Below are 20885 nucleotides of genomic sequence, written 5' to 3'. Positions count from 1 at the left end.
ATCTAGCATTATGAATATTACAATGACTAAAAAATTTACCTTAAATACCAGTTTTATTTTTTTTACTGGTTTTTAAAAAAGGTAATTTACCTAATTAGTGACTTACACTTTTTGGGTTAGGTAAACATTCTTAAAACGTACAAATAAATGATGATGTATATGTCTATGTTGCAATAAAATTGTATAAAGATTTAACGTGTGTATAAACTTTTAAAGAGATGATTTTTGAAACTCAAGAAACACATTTTTTACATTATTAGAATGTTTGAAAGATTTTTGTAAATGAGCTAAAAGTGCATTTATTTGTTTTTTATTTTCATAGCAATACGCAGAGTAAAGCAAAGAAAATGTTAATGTACTCTGTGTTTTTCTAAATACTTAGTTAACTATAACTATAACTATAATAAATAGTTAGTTTTCAGCAGAGCTCCAACCTCGACCGTCTTAGTTGTTTTCCTCTTCAGTAATTCTAAAACTATTTGGGAGACCAATAAAAATGTTCAAACCATTACCATAACAGTCACGAGTGACATATAAAATTGAACTCCAAATTATTGTTGGAGTCAATTTCAATCCATAAAATAAATAATATTCCAAGAAATAGACGAAAATTCTAGCATGTACCTAATATGATATGATACGTTTACGTTTTTATTGAATCTTTTACTAAACCATCCCAGCAATGTGAAAACCAAAATCATTAAAAATCAAATTGACACAACTTAATCACCATCATCAGTTCTGTTTTTTAATTGGGTTCAATTAAAACCAACCAAGTGTGTGAAGTCAAAGTGTAGCTAAACGTATTTCATGCAATCTAGGTAACCAGTACCCATCCAACATATAAAATAACTTCTAAAATGAGCATGTTATCTGAAGTGTATAACTTGCTGGTGTTGAACTTTTTTGAAAGTGCAGCTTTGTTGGTGGTCACTTTATGGAGTGTGTCACTGTACTGTTTAAAAAGTCAAAAACTTCAAGATGTGTTTTGTGACCCAAATTCAACCCCCAATGGCTCCTGTTTTTACAAGTTGTAATGTCGAGATGTGTAAGAAGAATTCTTTATCACCTTTTAGTTTCAAGTTGGCATTTTAAAATTGCAAATCGTGATAACGTGACACTAAATAATTACATGATTATGTATGGAGTGGACCCAGTGAGTAGAAAGAAAATAAGTTCACTTTTAGTTTTAATATTGAGTCAAACTGTTTCAAAACATACTGTGGTGATGTAAGTAAATTGACATCTTTAATATTTTATAATTACTTAATAACTTTGGCTTTATCAACATTAAGTAATAAAAAAAACATTCCTATTAACAAGTGTAGGTTAAACAATAGATTCCTGAATTTTAAACTTTCTAGTTCTTGTTTATCCTTTTTAAATTAAAGCCTTATTTATTAGAATGACCAAGTTTGTCTTCCTAAGTTCTATGCATGTCAATGAGTTTGAAACTTTGCTTAAGAGTGTAATTCAAAATAGGAATATCAACAATAAACTTAAGCTGTATACTACCATAGACAAATAGAACAAATATAGACTGTCAAAGGAAGGTTCCGGCGCCCACCGCTAGGAGTACCGTGTAGTTACGGCGCACACCGCTGCAGGAGTGCAGGAGCCGTATTTGACCAGCAGACGCTGCAGCGGTGTGCGCCGTAACTACACGGCAAACCTAGCGGTGGACGCCAGAACTTATGCTAACCGCAACACAGCTGACGGTCTATATTTATTCTGTTTGTCTATGATACTACACAGTTTGTAAACTTCTACCTGTACCACTCTGCTACCCCTGACGTTTTAGATGCAGTACGAATAGATATTGTGGCTGAGATTGTGTATTGCTTCAGCTTTAATTTTACTGTTATATCAGTGTTGTATTTACTTTGTTGGGTATTTTGTATAGGGATTGTATGTTATTTATGATTATGGCTTAAAAAAAAAAAAAAAAAAAAAAAAAAAAAACCTCCACAGCAAACCTGCGTTTTAACCACATTCCCATTATCACTCATATACTGATCAATACAAAGGGTTTTATCTGTAGCATCCCTTTTTCAGCCATCATACTACCGAGTTTTACGACTGATGTGTCATTTTTAAGCTTATTATTCAGCGAAGTGACGAATTATTTTGTAGATCCAGTGATGCTGACCAACTTTCTTTAAAATGTGAATTGTAATTTAACAGCTGATCCTTCAGTTGAATGTTTAACCAATGTCAGAATGTAAGTAAGAGTCAAAATGAGTTATTTGTGCAACTAGTCAGCAAAGGGAGCAATAATTGACTCACTCGAGAGAAATACTTACTCGCGAGCCGTAGGTGAGTGAGGAATGGTTTCTCGAGTGAGGCAATTGTACTTTGCACTCGAGTTGCACATTATATTTTTCCTACAGTTACCATAAAACAAATAAATTGGTAAAAAAACGTGACATATTTTTACACAGGAGTGAACTTGTAATATGACATTTAATGATACAACAGTACAACAGCTGATCAGCTGATTTACAGCCAGTGCTGCCAACATATTTTGCGCGCATACGACCTTGTCTGCATGTTACGCGCTCACTATTTCGTGCCTTCACGTTGCAAATCTGGAGTGAGTGAGACAAAGTAATTAGAGTGAGACAATGTTAACATTGTCTCACTGATGAGCGAATTGGCCACTTTGCTTTCTCAAATCAGTGAGAGGAAACATGTACATTATTGTTAGGTAACTGTAGGAAAAATATTTTTTTTGGATAATTGAAACATGATTGAAATCAACACAGAATGATCACCTGTTAAATTAAAATTTCCATTTAATTAAACCTTTATAAAGGAAGTTGGTCAGCATCACCGAATCTTTGAAAGCGAACTCTAGAAATAAATCAGATGCAAGGGAGATGAAGCCCCTAAAGAAATTACATTTTTTCTTTTTGGTTACCATATGTTTCTCCGTTAAGTTATGAACTTTAAAATTACACCTCAATCATAAAAATATGTTAAATAGATTGGCTGGAAATATATATACTTGTATGTATGTATGTATGTATGTATGTATGAATTTGACCGTATGGTGTTTTAACTCTGGAGACATAAAACAAAAAATTAAATTGGTCACGGGCCTAGGTCTTGCCATAAGACCTACAAACATTGCTTTTTATATATTTTAAATCTAAGAAATAGCTAATTACTTATATGGAAAATTGGCTAATACCATTGAAAAAAAGAATTAAATATAGACTGTCAGCCGTGCTGCGGTTACCATAGGTTCCGGCGCACACCGCTGTAGTTTACGTAGCGCGTACGCCGTAACTACATGGCGCTCCAAGCGGTGTGCGCCAGTACCTATGGCAACCGCAGCACAGCTGACGGCCTATATTTAATTCTTTTTTGTCTATGCTAATACCCTAGGTCACTATTTAGTTTGTGGGGAATTCGCTTAAATGTAGCAGTTTCAATAATATACACACTTAATGCTTTGAAATTTTTGTGATTGGAGAAACTACATAAATTTAATGACCATATCCACATGTTTACAATGGTTTCTTTTTCTAATAAAAAAATGTCTTAAGTTATACGATCTTTAAGCTTACCCGACCATGCCACAGTTCGATAGGTCTATTAATAATTGGGATTCTACATTAATATTAATTAAGGTAAGACGTACAGAAGTAATTAACCCTGGAGCGAAGCAATGCAGCATCTATTTATATCAGAAATAAAACCTAAACCAAACCAGTTACCATAGATCAAACTGTACAATTTTAGCCTATACTTATGAATGAATAATTTTAGGATTGCAATATTATATTACACAATTTACAAAACAAAACTTTATTTTATTCAAGAAATTAGAAATACTTACATTTATAAAGCTTTTAAATGTACATGAACAAAAAGTTGATTTTTTCAACAATTAAACTAAGATTTACTTACGGAAACATTCTACAAAATATATAAAAGTGTGTAAAACAGACAGAGTAAAAATATTATACTGTCACTATACTTAATATCTCTTAGTAAATTGATTAATACAAAGGTAAATTATGTATAAATAGCACAGCTATAATAATCTAAAATCACTAGACTACACTCATTAACAATCATATACGCTAATCTTATCTTTAGGCTACATAATAGTGTTCTTAACTAGTTGCATTTCTAATATAGAAATTTACCAGTTTTTGTTGGATTTGTTAAAAAGTGGTTACTTTATGAAAGTGTAAACATTTTTTAATTACACTTAAAATGCTCATATATGATTGGAGATAGTTATAAAACACAATTTTAGTAGTTTAATACATAAGTTGAAACCAGATCTTATATCTTGAGTCTTTGATCGTCTCAACCTAATCACTATCCCTATAACTTTCAGGATTCATCACAATAAAGCAGATTAGAAACACTCTATTTACATAACTATAACAGTCAAGCGGTAATTCTGCAACTGAGCTATGGAAAAGGCGCTCAGGAACATATAAAAATGGATATCTGTTCTCTTGCTACTGAGTAGATATCAGCTTGAGCACTCTGAGAATGATGTTCTTAAAACTACAATACTAGATGGAAAATGTGGTGGAAAATTTGTTCAAGTGTTCCGCAACACAAACTTGATCAGCAAAGTAATTGCCTATACACTTGTGGACACAATCCTTAAGATAGATTGGAACCTTATACTTTTCAGGCTTGTGGCGTTATGTGTGAGAATCACGCCTCCTGAGCATTCGCGATTTGCTGAGTTTTCTGGATTTCTGGAAGCCTGGATACCATCCGAGCTACAAACTTCTTGAGCAGAGGTTCTCGTAGTTTTCCGATCTGTATGACCTCCGTGTGGTTGGCCTCCTCCAGACTGTCGTAGTCCATGATACACATGTTGGTGATGAGACTGAAGGCGAAGATGTACATGCCACAGTGATGAGCAGTCAACACCTCAGCCACCGTGCTCATACCTGTTAAACAATTAGTTATCCAGTAATGTGGGATTGTAAGACATTATATCGTTCAACGGAGTACTGCGTACATTCTATCATTGATTGGTTACTAAACTTTTGACTGTTGTGACCAGTATTGTAATAAACGAATGTATTGAGCACCAAAAATGTTTTTTGCTGTCACTTCTGTTTCTGGTGTAGGTATATTTTTTACTATGTGTATTCAAGTCTTTGGCACTTTTAAATTTTTTATAAAAAAATTGTCCAAACCCTGGTCTTGTTACTATCAAACGTCAACCTTTTGAGCCCAGTGACAAAATCACTTACGGTGTACATACAAGAGTAATACATAACTATTATATTGTTTGTGTTATACTTGTTCAATATTGGTACAGTGAAATAAAATCACATTTATAAATAATCTCATTACTGAAGCGCTGACGGATAATAGAGTGCCGGTTAAAAGGGTGAAAGTTAATCAAGGTTCTACTGTGTCCCTTTAATTTACAAATAGCTAATATAATGACAATAAATGTTTTTTTTAAATACTCACCAACGGCATCCACACCACACGTACGTAACATACGCAGCTCTGCGATTGTCTCAAAGTTAGGACCTCCTAGTTGAGCGTAAACTCCTTCCTTTGTTATCTTCTCCATGTTAAGCTCTTTAGCCACCTCCTTAGCCACAGATAACAACTTGGCATTATACGCTCGGTTCATGGCTGGAAAACGAGGCCCAAACCTGAAAAAGTGGTCATCAAATAAAAATCTCCCCTTTAAAGTGATTGTTCCAAATCAAAATCAGTGTTGATTAGCTAATTCCCCCACAAACAAGATATTTTGATTTAATCTTTGATTCAATTATTAAGTAGGCTTATTGGCTGTTGGTTCAGGTGTCAAAAAATGGCTACAGTCGAACCTCTATAAGACGAATTTCAAGGGGTAGGGGAAAGATATCTACTATCGAGGTATTTTTTAATAAAGGAGGTTCGTTTATCGAGGTTTAATTCTGCCATTATTCGTCTTATAGAAATTTCTTATGGCTCTGAGATAATGACTGAGGAAGGAGAGGGTAGGGGTTTCATGTTGAGACAAGCTTCTGTTTGTTTTTAAAACTACCTACGTACTATGGAGGTTAAGACCATGAGAAATTTGTTTTATAGAGTTTCTCATTTGTCATAGAGGTTTTGTGCTAAGAATATTCGTTAAGTATAGAGGTTAATCAGTCGTAGCCCATGTCACAAACAAATTCGTCTTATATGGAGGTTTTCAACCTAATAACTAAGTTGTATAGAGGTGTTTTTAGCATTGACCTTTATGAAAGTTTCAAGAAGATTTTAACAAATTTGTCATTGAATTCGTTTTACCGAGGTTTGTACTAACGAGGTTTAACTGTACTAAAATTATAAAAAGGACAGAACCTTACATCTTTTCAATGCTATAGTTTTTCAGTTTAAAATGTTTCTAGTTCTCCTTATTTTATCAATCAAGTGAGCAGGTTATTAGAAGAAATTACAAGTAAATGTTGTATTTTGTTAAACGATCATCTATAAGACTAAATGATTTATAACTACACTGAACTAAACATGGCACAGTGTAGGAACTAATCTGTGCAGTGTCTCTGAGGGGGTCAATTTGAAAATCACAGTCTTAGTGAAATTATGCCTACTATTAAAAATTATCATTGAAAGATTGTATCCTGCCATTTTAAAGTATATTTGAATACAGAGTATTAAAATTAATGTATCTCTACCTTGTATGGTTGGCTTAATGAAATGTTAATAAAAAGCCACTGGTTGCTCCACGAGAGCTAGATGCATTTTTTGACTTTGAATATACATATAAGTAGTAAGTACATTAGACTCTTCATCCATATGGACAATATAACCAATTTTTGTATTCAAAAAGGGCATAGTTGAATGAGGCACTCGCACTACAATTAAAAATTCTATTTACTCCGTTAATTTGTATATCAGTGATAGTTGATATATGATATAAAAATCGCTATGTTATAATAAATTGCCCACTTAGAGTTGCATAGTTGTACCGCCGAGGCGATTTTTTGTTGCCGAGGCTATCAAATTTGAGGCCATCCTAATCACTATCAACTCCTGGGAAAATCCCCCCAACCCGACTCGTACGATTCCTGGGACTTCGTAAGGTGGCGTAATTTCCTAAGTTACTATCCGAGTTTCGCCGAAAGGAAATTTGCTTCACAATTTAACTATATTTATTTTGATTCTTAAACTCGCTACAACTTTAATATATGTATTCATTTATTATATATATGTATTCATATATTTAATATATGTATTCTTTATTCATATTTGTTGTACAAAGGTGGTACAATGAATAGCGTCAATAACAAGAAACACAATTACAATGATATTAGTAAATATTAACAAGTAAAATAATAAGTCATTAGTTAGTTAAGAATGAAATACAAAATTAAAATAACTTAATGCTACCTATGCCAGGGAGGTGGAGAACTCTTCCATAGAATAAATAGCTAAATTTAATATATAATCTTTGAGTAATTTTGTAAACTTATTAAAATCTGTTTCTTTTTTATATTTTTTGGGATAAATTTTAAAAATCTTTGGCCTGCATTGGACGGCTTTTTTCATAAAACTTGAGCCTATGAGGTTCAACAACCCCACTTTTTTCCCTAAGATTAATAGTTGTGACTTGTCATCGGTTTTTCACTCAAATCTTGTTTTCTAGCAATAAGAATAACTTCATATATATATTGTCCATAAACCGTAAAAATTTTTAGATGTGTAAAGTGTTGTTTGGCTGAATCATCCCCCTTTAGCTTGAGCATTATCCTGATAGCTTTTTTTGCTGTTTTAAAATAGAGTCCATATTTCTTTGTTTTGTTGAACCGTATAATGCTATGCCAAATTGGATATGGGAATGTACATGAGCAAAATATATATTCTTTAAAGTGTTTATATGGCAATAAAAAGACATTTTTGATAGAGCATAAACTCCAGAATTAATCTTTAGCAGGATCTTTTTAACAATTATATGGGAGTGAAATGTCTAGTTCTGTTTATTGATAAAGACATCTCTCTAACCAGTATCATTTTCAATTGACTCCTTTAAGTTTTTGATCTCCAAAAAAAAAGAATCCCCCAAATCACACAAATAAAAAAAGTATTTTCTAGTTATTTTAATTATCAAGTCTATTTTAGAATTTGTATGTCTATGTTAGCTTTTCCTACCTCTCATCATTGATGCCCTGCAGAGGATTGTTGCCGGCAAACCCCATGAAGTTGACGTGATCCTTCATGATCATGATGTCCCCAGCTTCGTACTCTGGGTTGAGACCTCCGGCCGCGTTGGTCACCACCAGGTGAGTTACGCCCACAAGCTTCATCACTCGAACTGGCATCGAGCACTACACATTACACAATTGTTTAGCTTAGAGCAAGCAGGGCAAAATCTCACCATTTTAATAATTACTAAATGGTAGAAATGAAATGTTTTAAATTACAACTTGATGCCACTAGAGTAGACGGCTGTTTCAATTCCATAAAAAAATATGGAGCAAGAAGAGGTTTTTGCTGCACATCCATCATTCGTTGTTCTTTTTGTGACATGGCTTGAGCCTTGTATGAGTGAGTCACGTGGTAGGGGACTTGTTAAACTGATTGTTCATTTTGAATGTGGCTGAATTAAGTTAAAACTACCTCGATATTCATTATACAGATTGTAAACCAAAATACTAATAGCATATAGTTTGTCTATGCTAATAGTAACAATCTAAAAGATACTATAGCTTAAAAATGATAACTTCGCCTATCTTTTTTACTTGGTTAAAAAGTTGGCATGATCGATATAAATCAGTAATTTACATCAGCACCTTGGCTGATTCAACAAAAAAAATTGTTTTCAAAACTGGACAGCCTTTTAAACACGGGACTGGAATGTGCACCAAATGCATTTTTTACCTTTTTTAAAGGAAAGGTTTTAGATGTTCCAGCCCCCGTTCTTGTTTACTATCTAAAATCAAACTTTGTTGTTCTGATGGAAAATATTACAAATTGGTAGAGCCCATTATGGACCATGTGGTCATAGGAATTGATCCTGCTCAAAATCAACCTTGGATTTGAGGGTGAACACTATAATAATTATTCGGCTACCCAGTCAACTTTACCCTTTACAAGAACAATAACTTAACACTCATCATCCTTGTGGATGTATCAGCTGCAGTTATCTATCTGGTGCACTTAAATCGCACACTGCTACTGATTCCATATAATTCTGTGCAGTACAACTATTATCAGACAATGCTACCACCAATGAAACTTCCTAACAACACAGTACAAGATTTAATTAGCAAATCTTACAATCTACCTGAATGGATTTCAAAATATAATGTAATCATTTACCTTGGACAGAGGGTAACCCTCATAGTAGTGGAAGCGGCCCTGCATGCACATGATGGGTATACCATTGAGTTTGCCGAACACTAGCCTCCCAGCATGCCCCGGCACGGTGCTCTGAGGGAAATGCGGGATGGTCTCATACGGGAACGCCACTTTGTCACTCAACATGTCCGCCAGAGGTCCTGAAACACCGAGGAGATCTACTAACAATATTTGGTGTCCTTCCTTGATGATGGTAGGATTGGCCTTACGCAAAGTGATATCTTTGACTATTATAGGAAAGAAATGAATATCCCATGTTAAAGCTGTAGCCCCTTTATTTCATAGTTAAAATTGGACATAGTTAAATCAACCAAAGTATTACTTGGAGCTTGGAAATAACTAGATAAGTAGACAGTGTGTCCTATTCACTTGTTAAAGCTGTTACCAGTTCTAGTAGGATATTAAGCCACCAACAGAATGAAATACCAGTCTACCAACTAAATGGTGCAGGAATATTTTTTACTTGCAAGAGTGGAGAATTAGAAGTTGCAAGAACAAAATAAAAATGACAGCATGACATTCTAGATAAATGAATGGTTTATTATCACAAAGTATATTTTTATGATTGTAAAAGGTACAAAAAATTATCTGACAATTATATTTTAAAGGAAAAACTTTTTTTAAAGGCTAGTTTTTATAAGTCAGGTTGGAGCCACATCTGATCAACAAGAGTGTTTGGGATATTTCACCATCGATTTTGAGAATCACTCACAACCAGTGTTGCCACCGCGTTGCTGCGATTTTACCCTAAAGGCGGGCTAAAATTACCCTAAATTACCCTAAATCTACTTTGAGTTACCCTAAAAATTACCCTAAATGTTAATATTTGCGTTTAATGCTATAAAACATTGTTAAAATCATATAAATCCTACATAAGGTGGTTAATTATACTAAATGAAGTTCCAATATCAATCAATTTACGTAAAATTATACTCAATTCTAAAAAACCACCCGGGGCCCATTTCATAATAAACTACAAGTTACAACTTGTAACTTGTAATTTCCATTAGATTTGCATTGGGCGATCAGCTGATTTACTAATAATATTAGTTTGTACTTTATTATGAAATCGGGCCCCGAAAGAAGAACAAAAAAATGTTGATATTGATCAGCTCTATCGACTATCGTATAACGAAAAATATCGAATCAAGAACTATCGTATTTTTTACTGTATCGACCCATAACTACTGTTTTTGGACAATCATATCTTTAAAATACAGTACGGTACCACCAAAGCTTTACTGTAGTAATTTCTTGACACAATTTGTAAAATAATCCAGTTTAATTCAATTCAGCCACATAATTAAATATCAAACCCAGTAATGAATAATATTTCATGTTTTATTAGGCCTATAACGTGTTATAGAATCGAATAGAATGAATTTCAATTTTTTATAATTAGGATAACCTAAATTAGGATAACTTATTATAAAAAAATCATCATAGCAATCGATTTAAACCGATTTGAATCGAATATGATGGTTTGGCCATAGTATTTTATGAACGTTTTTTGCCAAATTTTGAAGTTTTTTTCATTTTTTTAGTAAAATTTCCATTGTTATGCTAACTTTTAGTTTTACCCTAAAATTACCCTAAATCTACCATTACCCTAAACTTTACCCTAAGACCAGTAAATTACCCTAAAAAATGGTAATTACCCTAAAAGTGGCAACACTGCTCACAACTTCGCCTGAAAATGAATCAAATGATATTCAGTTATACCCACATGAAAAAAAATCCTCTTACCCATTCCAGAGCCACAAATGATTCCAATGGTAGGCCTGACTGACTCAGGAACTCTGTCTAGCAAATACTTTGCTATGCTCTCCACCAGCTCATATGTGTATCTGGAACATTCAAACGTATATTATAGGTGTGTGTTGCTAGTGGTCTCAGATTTTGGTGCAAAATGATCATCAGCCCTCAGGTTCGATTCCTGGCACATCCACAACAAAAGTAGCCTATGAATTTTAAACGCTTTACCCAAAGTCGTGTAAGTACTTCCTCAGTGCATTAATATTAATTAATGTTAAATTAGCATTAATGTTGCTTGTACCTAACATTAATGTTAACCCTCCTATAATTAAGTACCATCTCCCTACGCGAACAGATTTAGCATTGAATTTGTATTCCGCAAGTAGAAATCCTACCTATTTATGTGAACCCAAAAGCCCATGGGGGACAATCGAAAGCAAAAGCCCGTTGTTAATTCTCAAAAGTATTGGATTGATATGCTTGTTCTCAATATTACAAGCAGACAACTTATTTGCACACCTAGTACATTATATATTCAACAAGTAAGTACAATCTTACTCGATGCCTAATTATTTCTATTTGTCTGTATTTAAACTAATCAGCTGGAAGTCGACCTGACCGTTATTTATTATTGTTTTGGCACGATTGTTTACATTTTGTTAAATTGTTTGTTATTGTCTTATGTGTCAATTCATTTGAACGATCCTTACTTTTACAGGTTACAATTTACAATGTTAAAGATACAACGTTCGTCAACAAAATCAAATCAGCTAAGTTGTTCACTTGACAATAACGGAAACGTCAAAGATGAAGTGAAAAAGCAACCAAAGGTGAAACATAGAGGAAAGAGAGGATCTAAGAAACCCAAAACATACCCGAAAGGTGTTGTATATATCTGCCACGTTCCACATGGATTCTACGAAGAACAAATCAAAGCCTACTTCAGCCAGTTTGGGAAAGTGACTGGTGTAAATGTCCCTAGAAGCAAAACTGGGAGAGCCAAGGGATATGCATTTATTGAGTACTATCATCCAGAGATTGCTCGCATTGCAGCTGACACAATGAATAACTATTTGATGATGAATCGGTTACTGAAAGCCAAGTGTATCCCACACAATGAGCAGAGACCTCGACTGTTCCAAAGGGCTAAAGAAGCTCATGATAACCAACAAACACTCGCAAAAAGAACAGAACTCGCCGTCAAGCATAACCGAAAAGTGAAGAATCGTCATTTGAAAATGTCTGTGGAAGTAAGTGTAACTAAGAAATTGTTGCAGAAGAAGAAATCGATGACTAAACGAATGGTAAATTTAGGATTGTGTCCATATTTCGAGGTCGAAGAAGCAAACCACCAATCGGTACTTAGAAAGCAAAAGAAAACTAAGACAATAAAGAAAGAATAGGCCTAAGTTATTGAAGTTCGTTTCATAATAGCTGCAGGAAGCTCTTTCGCTATGACGCGACGTTTTATAAAACATAGGCCATCCTAAGCTTAGTTTTTTTAGGTTCAACTTCGGCTGCAGTTTCATAAATCGAGAATAAAATGTAGGTATCAATAAACTAGCTAAGTGATATTAGCCTATCTAGACAATGTTTTTTACAATCTTTTAAAGGCTTTGTTAGTCGTTTTAAAAGCTGAACCTTTTGTAGTAAATTTAGAATTCCGTAAAATATAAATATTTCTGAAGTACCAGTTTTGTAGTCCTACTATTTTTTAAATACCCGATTGGATGAGCCTCTGTGGTTATGGTTCCTAATCAGGCCTGATGTAAAAAAAACTCAAAATCTAGAATTAGTTTACATTTTTTTACATTAACTAAGCCTACAAAAAGTTTTATTAAAACAACAAATCAAAGTAAGTTAGGCAAATAAAAAAAATCTAGGCCTAAGTTAAATGGCAAAACAATTAGCAGAAAAAGTCTTAGCTATCGGTTCTGCTATTAATATTGTAAATATTGTCCTATTTCTTAGGCCATGCCCCTTTCCTTAGATGCAAAATGTACTGCCTACTCTTCAACTTTCACGTTGGTATATATTTCTTCCTAGGTTCATTGGTATACAGCAGTTAGCCTCGATTGTGCCTGAGTAATTTACTATCTCAATTTATGCTAATTGCTCACAAGTACTTCAGTTAATATGGGTCAGACGAGTTACCATAAACAGTGATGTTAACACACACATAAGTTAGCCCAGTTTGTTTCTAGACTATAAGTTTGATGTAAGTTATTCCTGTCAACTAACGGTAGTAGAGAGGCTACGAAAACTGCAATGCCCATTTTATGGCAAGCCAGCCATTATTAATATGCAATATAATTAGTATTTGACAGATGCGATAGGATTTTTAGTATTATAATTTGTCTGCATAATGACTGCAAATGTTTGAATAATTGAAATACAGACATTCGCGTGGTTTTTAATAGTTTGCACATTACTGGTAATATTTGAGCAACATCGCTTTTATCAAGGTAAATGTCAAGACGTATCGATCTAAATTTTCAAACCCAAAGCAATAATTACTCTTCATTGGCGTTTACAAAAGGTAGGTCGTTCATGTAGACCATTCTCAAGAGTTTGTATTTTTAACAGGATATAAACAAATAGTTCATCAAACTCATTGCCATTGCGAGTTTTACCATGGCAGATCTAAGGAAACTACAGTAGTTTGACAACTTTTCGGCGTCTGTTATCTAATGCCGTCATCAGGTACGCGGCTGTATTCGACATAGTTGAGGCTGATGATAGCCAAGTGACCTTGAGTCTATGAGCGTCCGAGAGCAGGCAATTGCTATTGACCATTGACAGGACGAACAATAGGTCAAAGGGCAAAACGCAGCTATTTCCTCACTTTATAATGTGAGTAGTCAATTATACGTGTAGCCAATTATATTCAATTGGGTAATATATATATCGGAGTTTCAGTTTTGAACAGTTTTAAATTTTTGTATTTTTGATGTAAACAAATCTAGTATTTAATGGACTTGTAAAACTTACAATGCCAAATCCTACTTGACGTATTTGGATTTTACTAACTCAGACTGGCACATTGCACTATACAGTCGCTAGGTGACGATAAGTTCGTCAACATTTGAGATGTTCAAGAAACTGAGAGCAAAATTCACATTTCAACGCAGGGAAAATCAAGTGTTTATAGTGACTACTATTATTATGTTCACACGTGTATGCCTTTTGATTATATAACAACTTTTGTACTCAACGTATCCCGGGCGCTAAAGGTAGAATGTGTTACATAATCTTCATTTATCATCGGGCTTGACCAGTAGCACAATGACCTCAATTATATAATTGAGAATCACCCATTTAATTTTGTAATTTTAATCTTTATTTTACCAATCTGTAACTGTAATCAAAGACTAACCATGTCAAACGTTCTTTGTAAACAATTTTGAACGAAATTTACTTAAAATTTAAGGTAAAAATGAGTAATTACTTCGCAAGTAAAAGTTGTATGTAAACTGAGTGGTGTGTTTTGAGTCAGTGGTAAAACAAATCGAAGTGATAAGAAAACAACTGTTCGCTGTAATGATAACAATCAATGACACAGTTATGGGCTTGTGAGGAGATAGGAAAGGTTTCACCACTTTTGTGGTACGGTATTTCTCGTAAACAGTTTAAAATGGTATAGTTTCTCTAAAACTAATTTAAAACCCTATTTTGCTTAAGATTTAGCATTTTATTTCCATATTTTTACCACTGATAATGTTAAATTAATTGATAATTTTATGATTGTTTTGCTGAACACGTACGGTAACACCGATCCGTACCACAGTTTATATTTACTTTTTAAACAAATAATTTGTTGGTTTGGAGTTTCAAAAATTATATTAACTACCACATTTATCTGTGTTGGTATATTTCACACGTTATCTTTTATGGGATTCCTAATAAAAAAACCGCACTTTAAAGGACTTAGCCTTAGATAACTGATGTGCAGTATGAATTTAAAAGTAATAGAAATGTTACTTAACACACACTTTGTTACTTAGCTTAATAGGTACGAAAGTAACACCAACCATTGGATACAATGCCCATTTGAACTATATTGTTATCATTTACGTAAACAATGAATGTGTAACCTGACTCACGGGTTCTCGTGGTTGGATGCAGAGGCTAGATCAGCTGCTATGGTCGTCCCCGAAGGAGTCCTCAGAGGTCGCAGCTTCACCGGAGCCATCGTGTCCTCGGTCGTCCCCTTCATTTTGCGACTACACTGACCAAATGTTGTTGAGTGGTACACCGCCGTTGCCATGGTTACTTATAGTTCTCCCCTCTCCCGCGCCAGGCGACCAATCAGGATCCACTACAACAATTGGATCAGATTTTGTCATTGTTGCGTAACCACTTATTGTTGTTATATAATTGGGTTTATATTAAACTCAATTTTACGGAGATTCGGGTTGGATGTGATTTTTAATTGTGTGGGGAAAAATCACCTGTTTTCTAAAAATAAGTGTTTTTGCACGGATTTAAAAAACCAACATACACAACGGAATCGGGGGGCTAATTTAGGTTAATAAATATTACATCCGATGCATTACTTTATGCAATGAAGATTAAGATATAACGAAAATTAAGTAATAGATTAAATAAACATAATATATTGTTATATAAACAGTTTTAAAACTTTTATTTGCTACAATGCTAAACAATTTATAAGCCGTGGCTTGTTCTATGGTTTATAATCTCAGATTTAAAAAAATGATAAAACCTATCCTAAAATGAGATACCAAAACGGTACTTTCCTGTTAAAGGAAACATTCATTATTATCGATGATTTTCAATCGATATATCGATATTAACGAATTGAAACCTATCTATCAGCTGACAACTACGATAAATAAATATAGTTCAGTATAAAAAAAAATATTGAAATGAAACTGTTCCAAATCAACCTAACAAAACCAACCAAACTCTTAACATTAAAAAATTCCGTTTAATCTTCCCCATATACCTTTTCTGTAATCAAACGGAATTTTTAAAATGGTACGGTACAGCAAGTTTGGTTGGTTATGTTAGGTTAGCTTAGAACAGTTTTAATCGATATAATAGACTAGATTTTAGCCTAAACAAGATCAGTTGTCAATTTGTATTGGGTTGTAAAGGGAAACAAAAATATCGATGTATGGATTAAAAATCATCGATAATAATGAATGTTCCCTTTAACAGGAAAGTACCTACCTAAATCGATACCAAGTCACTTAAACGTCTCCAAAACATAAATAAAAGGATTCCTATTTTAAACAGGATGAAAAGTCTATATTCACACTATTTAAAATTGATGTTTGAATAAACTTTACAAATAAAATATCAATTTGTATCCAACGTCAATCCCATGACTATAACAAATAAATTTATCAAAAATATACTGAAATAGACATAAAAAGATGAATAAAGTAATGTATGTCCTTGAAAGTAATATCCATATCAACAATACAACATACAGTGGGTCAATGCCAATGTTATCATCGTCAGCATAGTTCATCATCATTTGTCCAATAGTGATAAGAGTAAATTTGTTTATCGTAAACGTTATCATCAGCTGAGTAAAATTTAACTTTGTTATCAACTTTATTACGTAACTACTTTTTATTACTGACTGAGTTTAGGGCTTAATTAAAATTTAAAATCAAAAGCATGTGTCAAATGTATTTGTTTTAAGATTATGTACATTGAGGATAAAAAAAAAACAGATCAGCCCATATAGCCATTGTCTGCTACGCCAACCCCGTACGAAGGACGGGTACTCTGCTAGTATTTTATACGTTTGTTTTTATTTCCCCAATTGCGTGTCTTTTATGCGGTTTTTGAGAATAAGTATTTTTTAAAGTTAAATTGTACAGTATAATATTTTCGAGACCGTTTCAAGTTTAATATCGTACTCATGAATAGACCTGATACCAACAAAGTACTAACCAACACTTGTAATCCCATTGTAAATTTTGAAGCTCGTTTTTCGCGTCTCAGTTAATGTCGGTGACACTGAGACGCACTGAGATTATTTGACATGACCAATGCAAATTTTGTATCTGTTATTTTGGTTCAATAAATGAGTTATGAGTTACTGATCGCTAGTGTCGGCGAAATTTTGTTTCTACAGTTACAGTATTTAGGGTTAATTCCATGGTTTGTGCTTAACTGTTTGGTTATATAAATAGGGGAAGAGATATTGTTTATGATTAGATAGTTTTATCTGGCTAAACAAGGGTTTAAATGACTGAAATAACAAGAAACAAATTGTAAACAAAACACCACCCCTGCAGTGCACCTGAAGGAACCAATAAAATCGTCTTCAGCTGATACATAAGGATGAGAAATCTACCAACATAGTATGTTATCATTTACTATTGGATACAGAAGTTGTTGTATTAATAGTCAAAGATGTTAACCATAGTACTTTTAAGATTTATCAGACGGTTAAATTGTTGTATTGGACCATGATGTAAAATAATGAATCGTAGGCCTATAGATAGTCTGTGTGGTTAGTTAACTATTTTTTTTTAAGAAGAAAAAAACAATGCGAAAAATTAAAGGGATTTGTTTGATTTTATTTGAAACTCTTTAAATTAGAACTGAATTGAATACTTAACACAACTTTTCAAACCAAGTTCATAAAAAAAACTATGTTATGTGCAATAAAAATGCATCAACAGTCATTTTCACGATAAAATACAACAACTAATATAAGACTAGTTCTTAATCAACCATATGTCCAATTTATTTTCCTATCAAGTTTATTCACTTGGTTCCGATATTATTATTTTATAAAAAACCAACCGAAGGAAGATACACAACTATTAAATAAACAGATAATACATCTAGGTACTTACAAAAAGTTTCTTTGACGTTTGCTGGGACTGAAGTTGTCGGTGTTCCCCTGAAGAATGTGCAACGGTCTGCAGAAGATACAAACAACTAAATCTTATCAAACAAGCATGAAGAACTTAATAAAATAAAGGAAAGATAAAACTCGTTTGTTCATAGAGTGCTCTCTCTGACGGAAACTTACCAAACTCCTGTTCATTTAATGGACACGCTTTATATAATACTGCTATCTGGTACTTTGGGAAAATATTTTCTTAAAAACATATGTTTTCAAGCCTTATCTTCAGCTGTTACTTTGAGGTTATCTTAGTTGTTTATGTACGGTATCAAGACTTGGGTGGAGTAGAATACGTCATAGGTGACGTCAGTAGGCCCACTGTAGAAACTTCTGGGTCTTGGAAAGAATCCTTGTTGGTTTACAATGCAATTCCATGTTTTGCAAACGTAAGTTCTGTTCAAAAGATTAAGTATTTAAAACAAAACTACAATAATATCGCTTGCTTAGTGAATTTACTACAAGTTCGATTTAACTGGGAAGGAGCTAGTGACAACATATTCGATCATCACGTGCTGGGAAGTATTAATTAATAATAAATTGTATAGATACTTCCCAGCATGTGATAATGATGATGATGTCTATTTCGTTCAGTATTTTGAACTTTCGGTCAGTGGTCTACGTCCAAGGAGGCTGGATTTAAAACTTGTTCCAAGACAGGTCTGTATTTTTTCTGCTCGCGAATATTTAACTTTTTGCATTCCAAGAGTAGTTCAAATCCCAGTTTGTCTACTAACTCTACCTTGTATTATTTACTGATACTGATAGCCTACAGTATACTGTGATCATGTTTCTAACTAAACAGTGAACAGAATGAACACCACGTTTAGAAACCACAAAAACCCCGATCAAGCGAAAAACAAAACACTCCCTACTGAGTCCACGAAATCAGTCTGTAAGTTTTAGTGTTATGAGAGTTTAAAAGGTTTGATTTAAATCTATATTTTAACCAGTAAAAATTACAAGTGCTCAATAATGGTTTATAATACTTTTCATTCGAATATACTGTATTTAAATTTATGTATTAGCAAACTTTTCGTAAAGCCCCAGTTAATATGCTCCTAGCACAAAAAGCCTTACACCTTTAGTATCACATAAAAGCACAACCAAAATAATATTATTTAAATTGGTAACTTATTTACCATCGGACAAACCTTCAATTCGATTCTATGCATGATGTCTAACAATGCTAGATAATAAATTAATATACACAGTGTGATGAGTGAAGCCCATGTTACAGTATTTATATAGGCACATATCATAGTCAATCTGATGTATGCATTTAATATAAAATATATGTGTTCCAAACGATTGTCAAATTTTAATTTCATGTTGAACTATTTATTCTACACGAGAGGTCGAAACTCGACCAAAAATATCTAATGTACTGTACTCACTTATCTATTTTCACCCCACACTGTAAATAAAACATGTGATTGGAGTTTCTTCCATTTGTTTTGATTTTCTGTTTATATTTCGTTGTTATTTCGTCACCATGGCAACGCATAAGATCCATGTTAATTTTTTCAAATTTTTAAACTCATTTTTCGTGCTTATCTTTGAGCCTATTTAAATTTATAAAGGGATTCTGCACACCTAGAGGAAAATAGCTTTCTAAAGGTATGCGTAGATTTTACCTACGATGCACACGAGCTGAGAAAAAAGGTTTTAAAGAAACATGCTTGCCTATTAATATATTAGGCCAGTCAAATAAGAAATTTTCGAGGAATTAATTCCCAGCAAGCTGGAAATCGTTTTAATACCTTCATTTGGTCCCAAATAAGTGTAATCTGAGTTTGCACCGTCATATGAGGTGAGCTTACATTATGGCAGCTTAAAATAAATTAAATTTTAGCACTTTTTTCATTTTTTTTCCGATTAGCTCAAAAACATTGTATCGGACACAAACCACACCCTTTTAATATCAAAGAAGATTAAATTCTGCGTAAAATGAGTATATAAATATCCTAATTCGGTTAAGTAGTATAGCCAAAATGTTAAGTTTTAAATTATAATTTTTTCGTTTCATTGAATTTTACATTTTGCGACTTTCCAGAACCCCATACTATCTTTGAAAGTAACACACTCGTGACTATTTCCTTCTTCATACAAAGTAAGAGTGGGGAAAACAGCTGATCAAGTATTCCCAGCTGTTTGCAATTGTATAGTACAACAATATCATTGCTAAGGGGTTGTCATCAGTTACTTTGGAAATGATGTTGTGTATACGACGTTGTTTAAAAATAATTGAGGGCATTTACCGATATTTGTATTCGTTCAAACAAGTGTTATGACGTGGTTATCGTTTATCTTTATGATTTCATAATATCATGATATTAAGTGTGTTTAACATGTTCAGACATGAACGATCCTAAGTATTTTATCTGGGACCGTTACATATTGACGCCTCGACTTCTGTTAAAGAACAAGGAATAATAATAAGCAAGTAATCTTTGGCAAACGTAATTTTCATAAAAACGTTGACTGCAACCATGCTGAAAGATCAATTTCTCTCTTAACTACAACAACAAAGGTCGTCTTATATCCATGCTGAGTGTGAAATTGGGGTTTGAAGTCACACAAGCTCTGAAAATACTGATATTCTCATAGCGAACACTGCCATTCAAATGGCTTAGAACTTTGCGAAAGCCATAATAATTGGATATGACACTGATCTATTGGTCCTATTAACCACCAAAGCACCAAATTCCTCAAACCTTTACCTCAGGAAATCTGGAAAGAGGACCTCTTAGAACATGTTCTACTCTCCCAGGCATTTCAACTTCTCTTCTCCTGTCAAAGAGAACCTTCTGTTCCTATATGCAATCAGTGGGTGAAATACCATCTGCATTCTATCGCCAAGGGAACTTGAAGATTATTAAACTCT

At 33.5% G+C, this 20885-nt stretch overlaps 2 protein-coding genes across 3 annotated transcripts; one reads left to right on the top strand and one right to left on the bottom strand.

Moving 5' to 3' along the window:
* The first annotated feature begins 791 nt into the window (after positions 1-791).
* LOC129003858 (uncharacterized) lies at positions 792-12762 on the top strand. The gene is made up of 2 exons (XM_054432185.1): positions 792-1230; positions 11822-12762. The coding sequence occupies exons 1-2, from the start codon at positions 1037-1039 to the stop codon at positions 12504-12506; spliced, it is 879 nt and encodes a 292-aa protein (XP_054288160.1). The 5' UTR covers positions 792-1036; the 3' UTR covers positions 12507-12762.
* On the bottom strand, positions 3798-18106 carry LOC129003857 (purine nucleoside phosphorylase-like). 2 transcript variants are annotated; one of them, XM_054432183.1, is made up of 7 exons: positions 17949-18106; positions 15207-15421; positions 11095-11195; positions 9310-9506; positions 8140-8315; positions 5464-5654; positions 3798-4928 (listed from the first exon to the last, which is right to left on the bottom strand). In XM_054432183.1, the coding sequence occupies exons 2-7, from the start codon at positions 15368-15370 to the stop codon at positions 4687-4689; spliced, it is 1071 nt and encodes a 356-aa protein (XP_054288158.1). In that variant the 5' UTR covers positions 15371-15421; positions 17949-18106; the 3' UTR covers positions 3798-4686. The 2 variants fall into 2 exon arrangements, with proteins under 2 accessions (XP_054288158.1, XP_054288159.1); XM_054432184.1 differs by having other exon boundaries at positions 9310-9488.
* Between the last annotated feature and the right edge of the window lie 2779 nt (positions 18107-20885).

Source organism: Macrosteles quadrilineatus, unplaced genomic scaffold (assembly GCF_028750875.1).
Source record: "Macrosteles quadrilineatus isolate MER2022 unplaced genomic scaffold, UCM_ALF_1.0 Scaffold_9__3_contigs__length_116548681, whole genome shotgun sequence".
NCBI lineage: Eukaryota > Metazoa > Arthropoda > Insecta > Hemiptera > Cicadellidae > Macrosteles > Macrosteles quadrilineatus.
The sequence above is the reverse complement of the archived record's forward strand: the minus strand, read 5'-3'. Positions and strand labels throughout refer to the sequence as shown.

Excerpts from the sequence above, each read along its gene's own strand:
- LOC129003858 (XM_054432185.1), top strand. The coding sequence starts at position 1,037 with ATGTCGAGATGTGTAAGAAGAATTCTTTATCACCTTTTAGTTTCAAGT. Across the intron at positions 1,231-11,821 it reads TCAAAACATACTGTGGTGAT|GTTACAATTTACAATGTTAA; the intron begins GTAAGTAAATTG and ends TTACTTTTACAG.
- LOC129003857 (XM_054432183.1), bottom strand. The coding sequence starts at position 15,370 with ATGGCAACGGCGGTGTACCACTCAACAACATTTGGTCAGTGTAGTCGC. Across the intron at positions 11,196-15,206 it reads GCATCCAACCACGAGAACCC|ATACACATATGAGCTGGTGG; the intron begins GTGAGTCAGGTT and ends TGAATGTTCCAG. Across the intron at positions 5,655-8,139 it reads CAGGGCATCAATGATGAGAG|GTTTGGGCCTCGTTTTCCAG; the intron begins GTAGGAAAAGCT and ends CCACTTTTTCAG.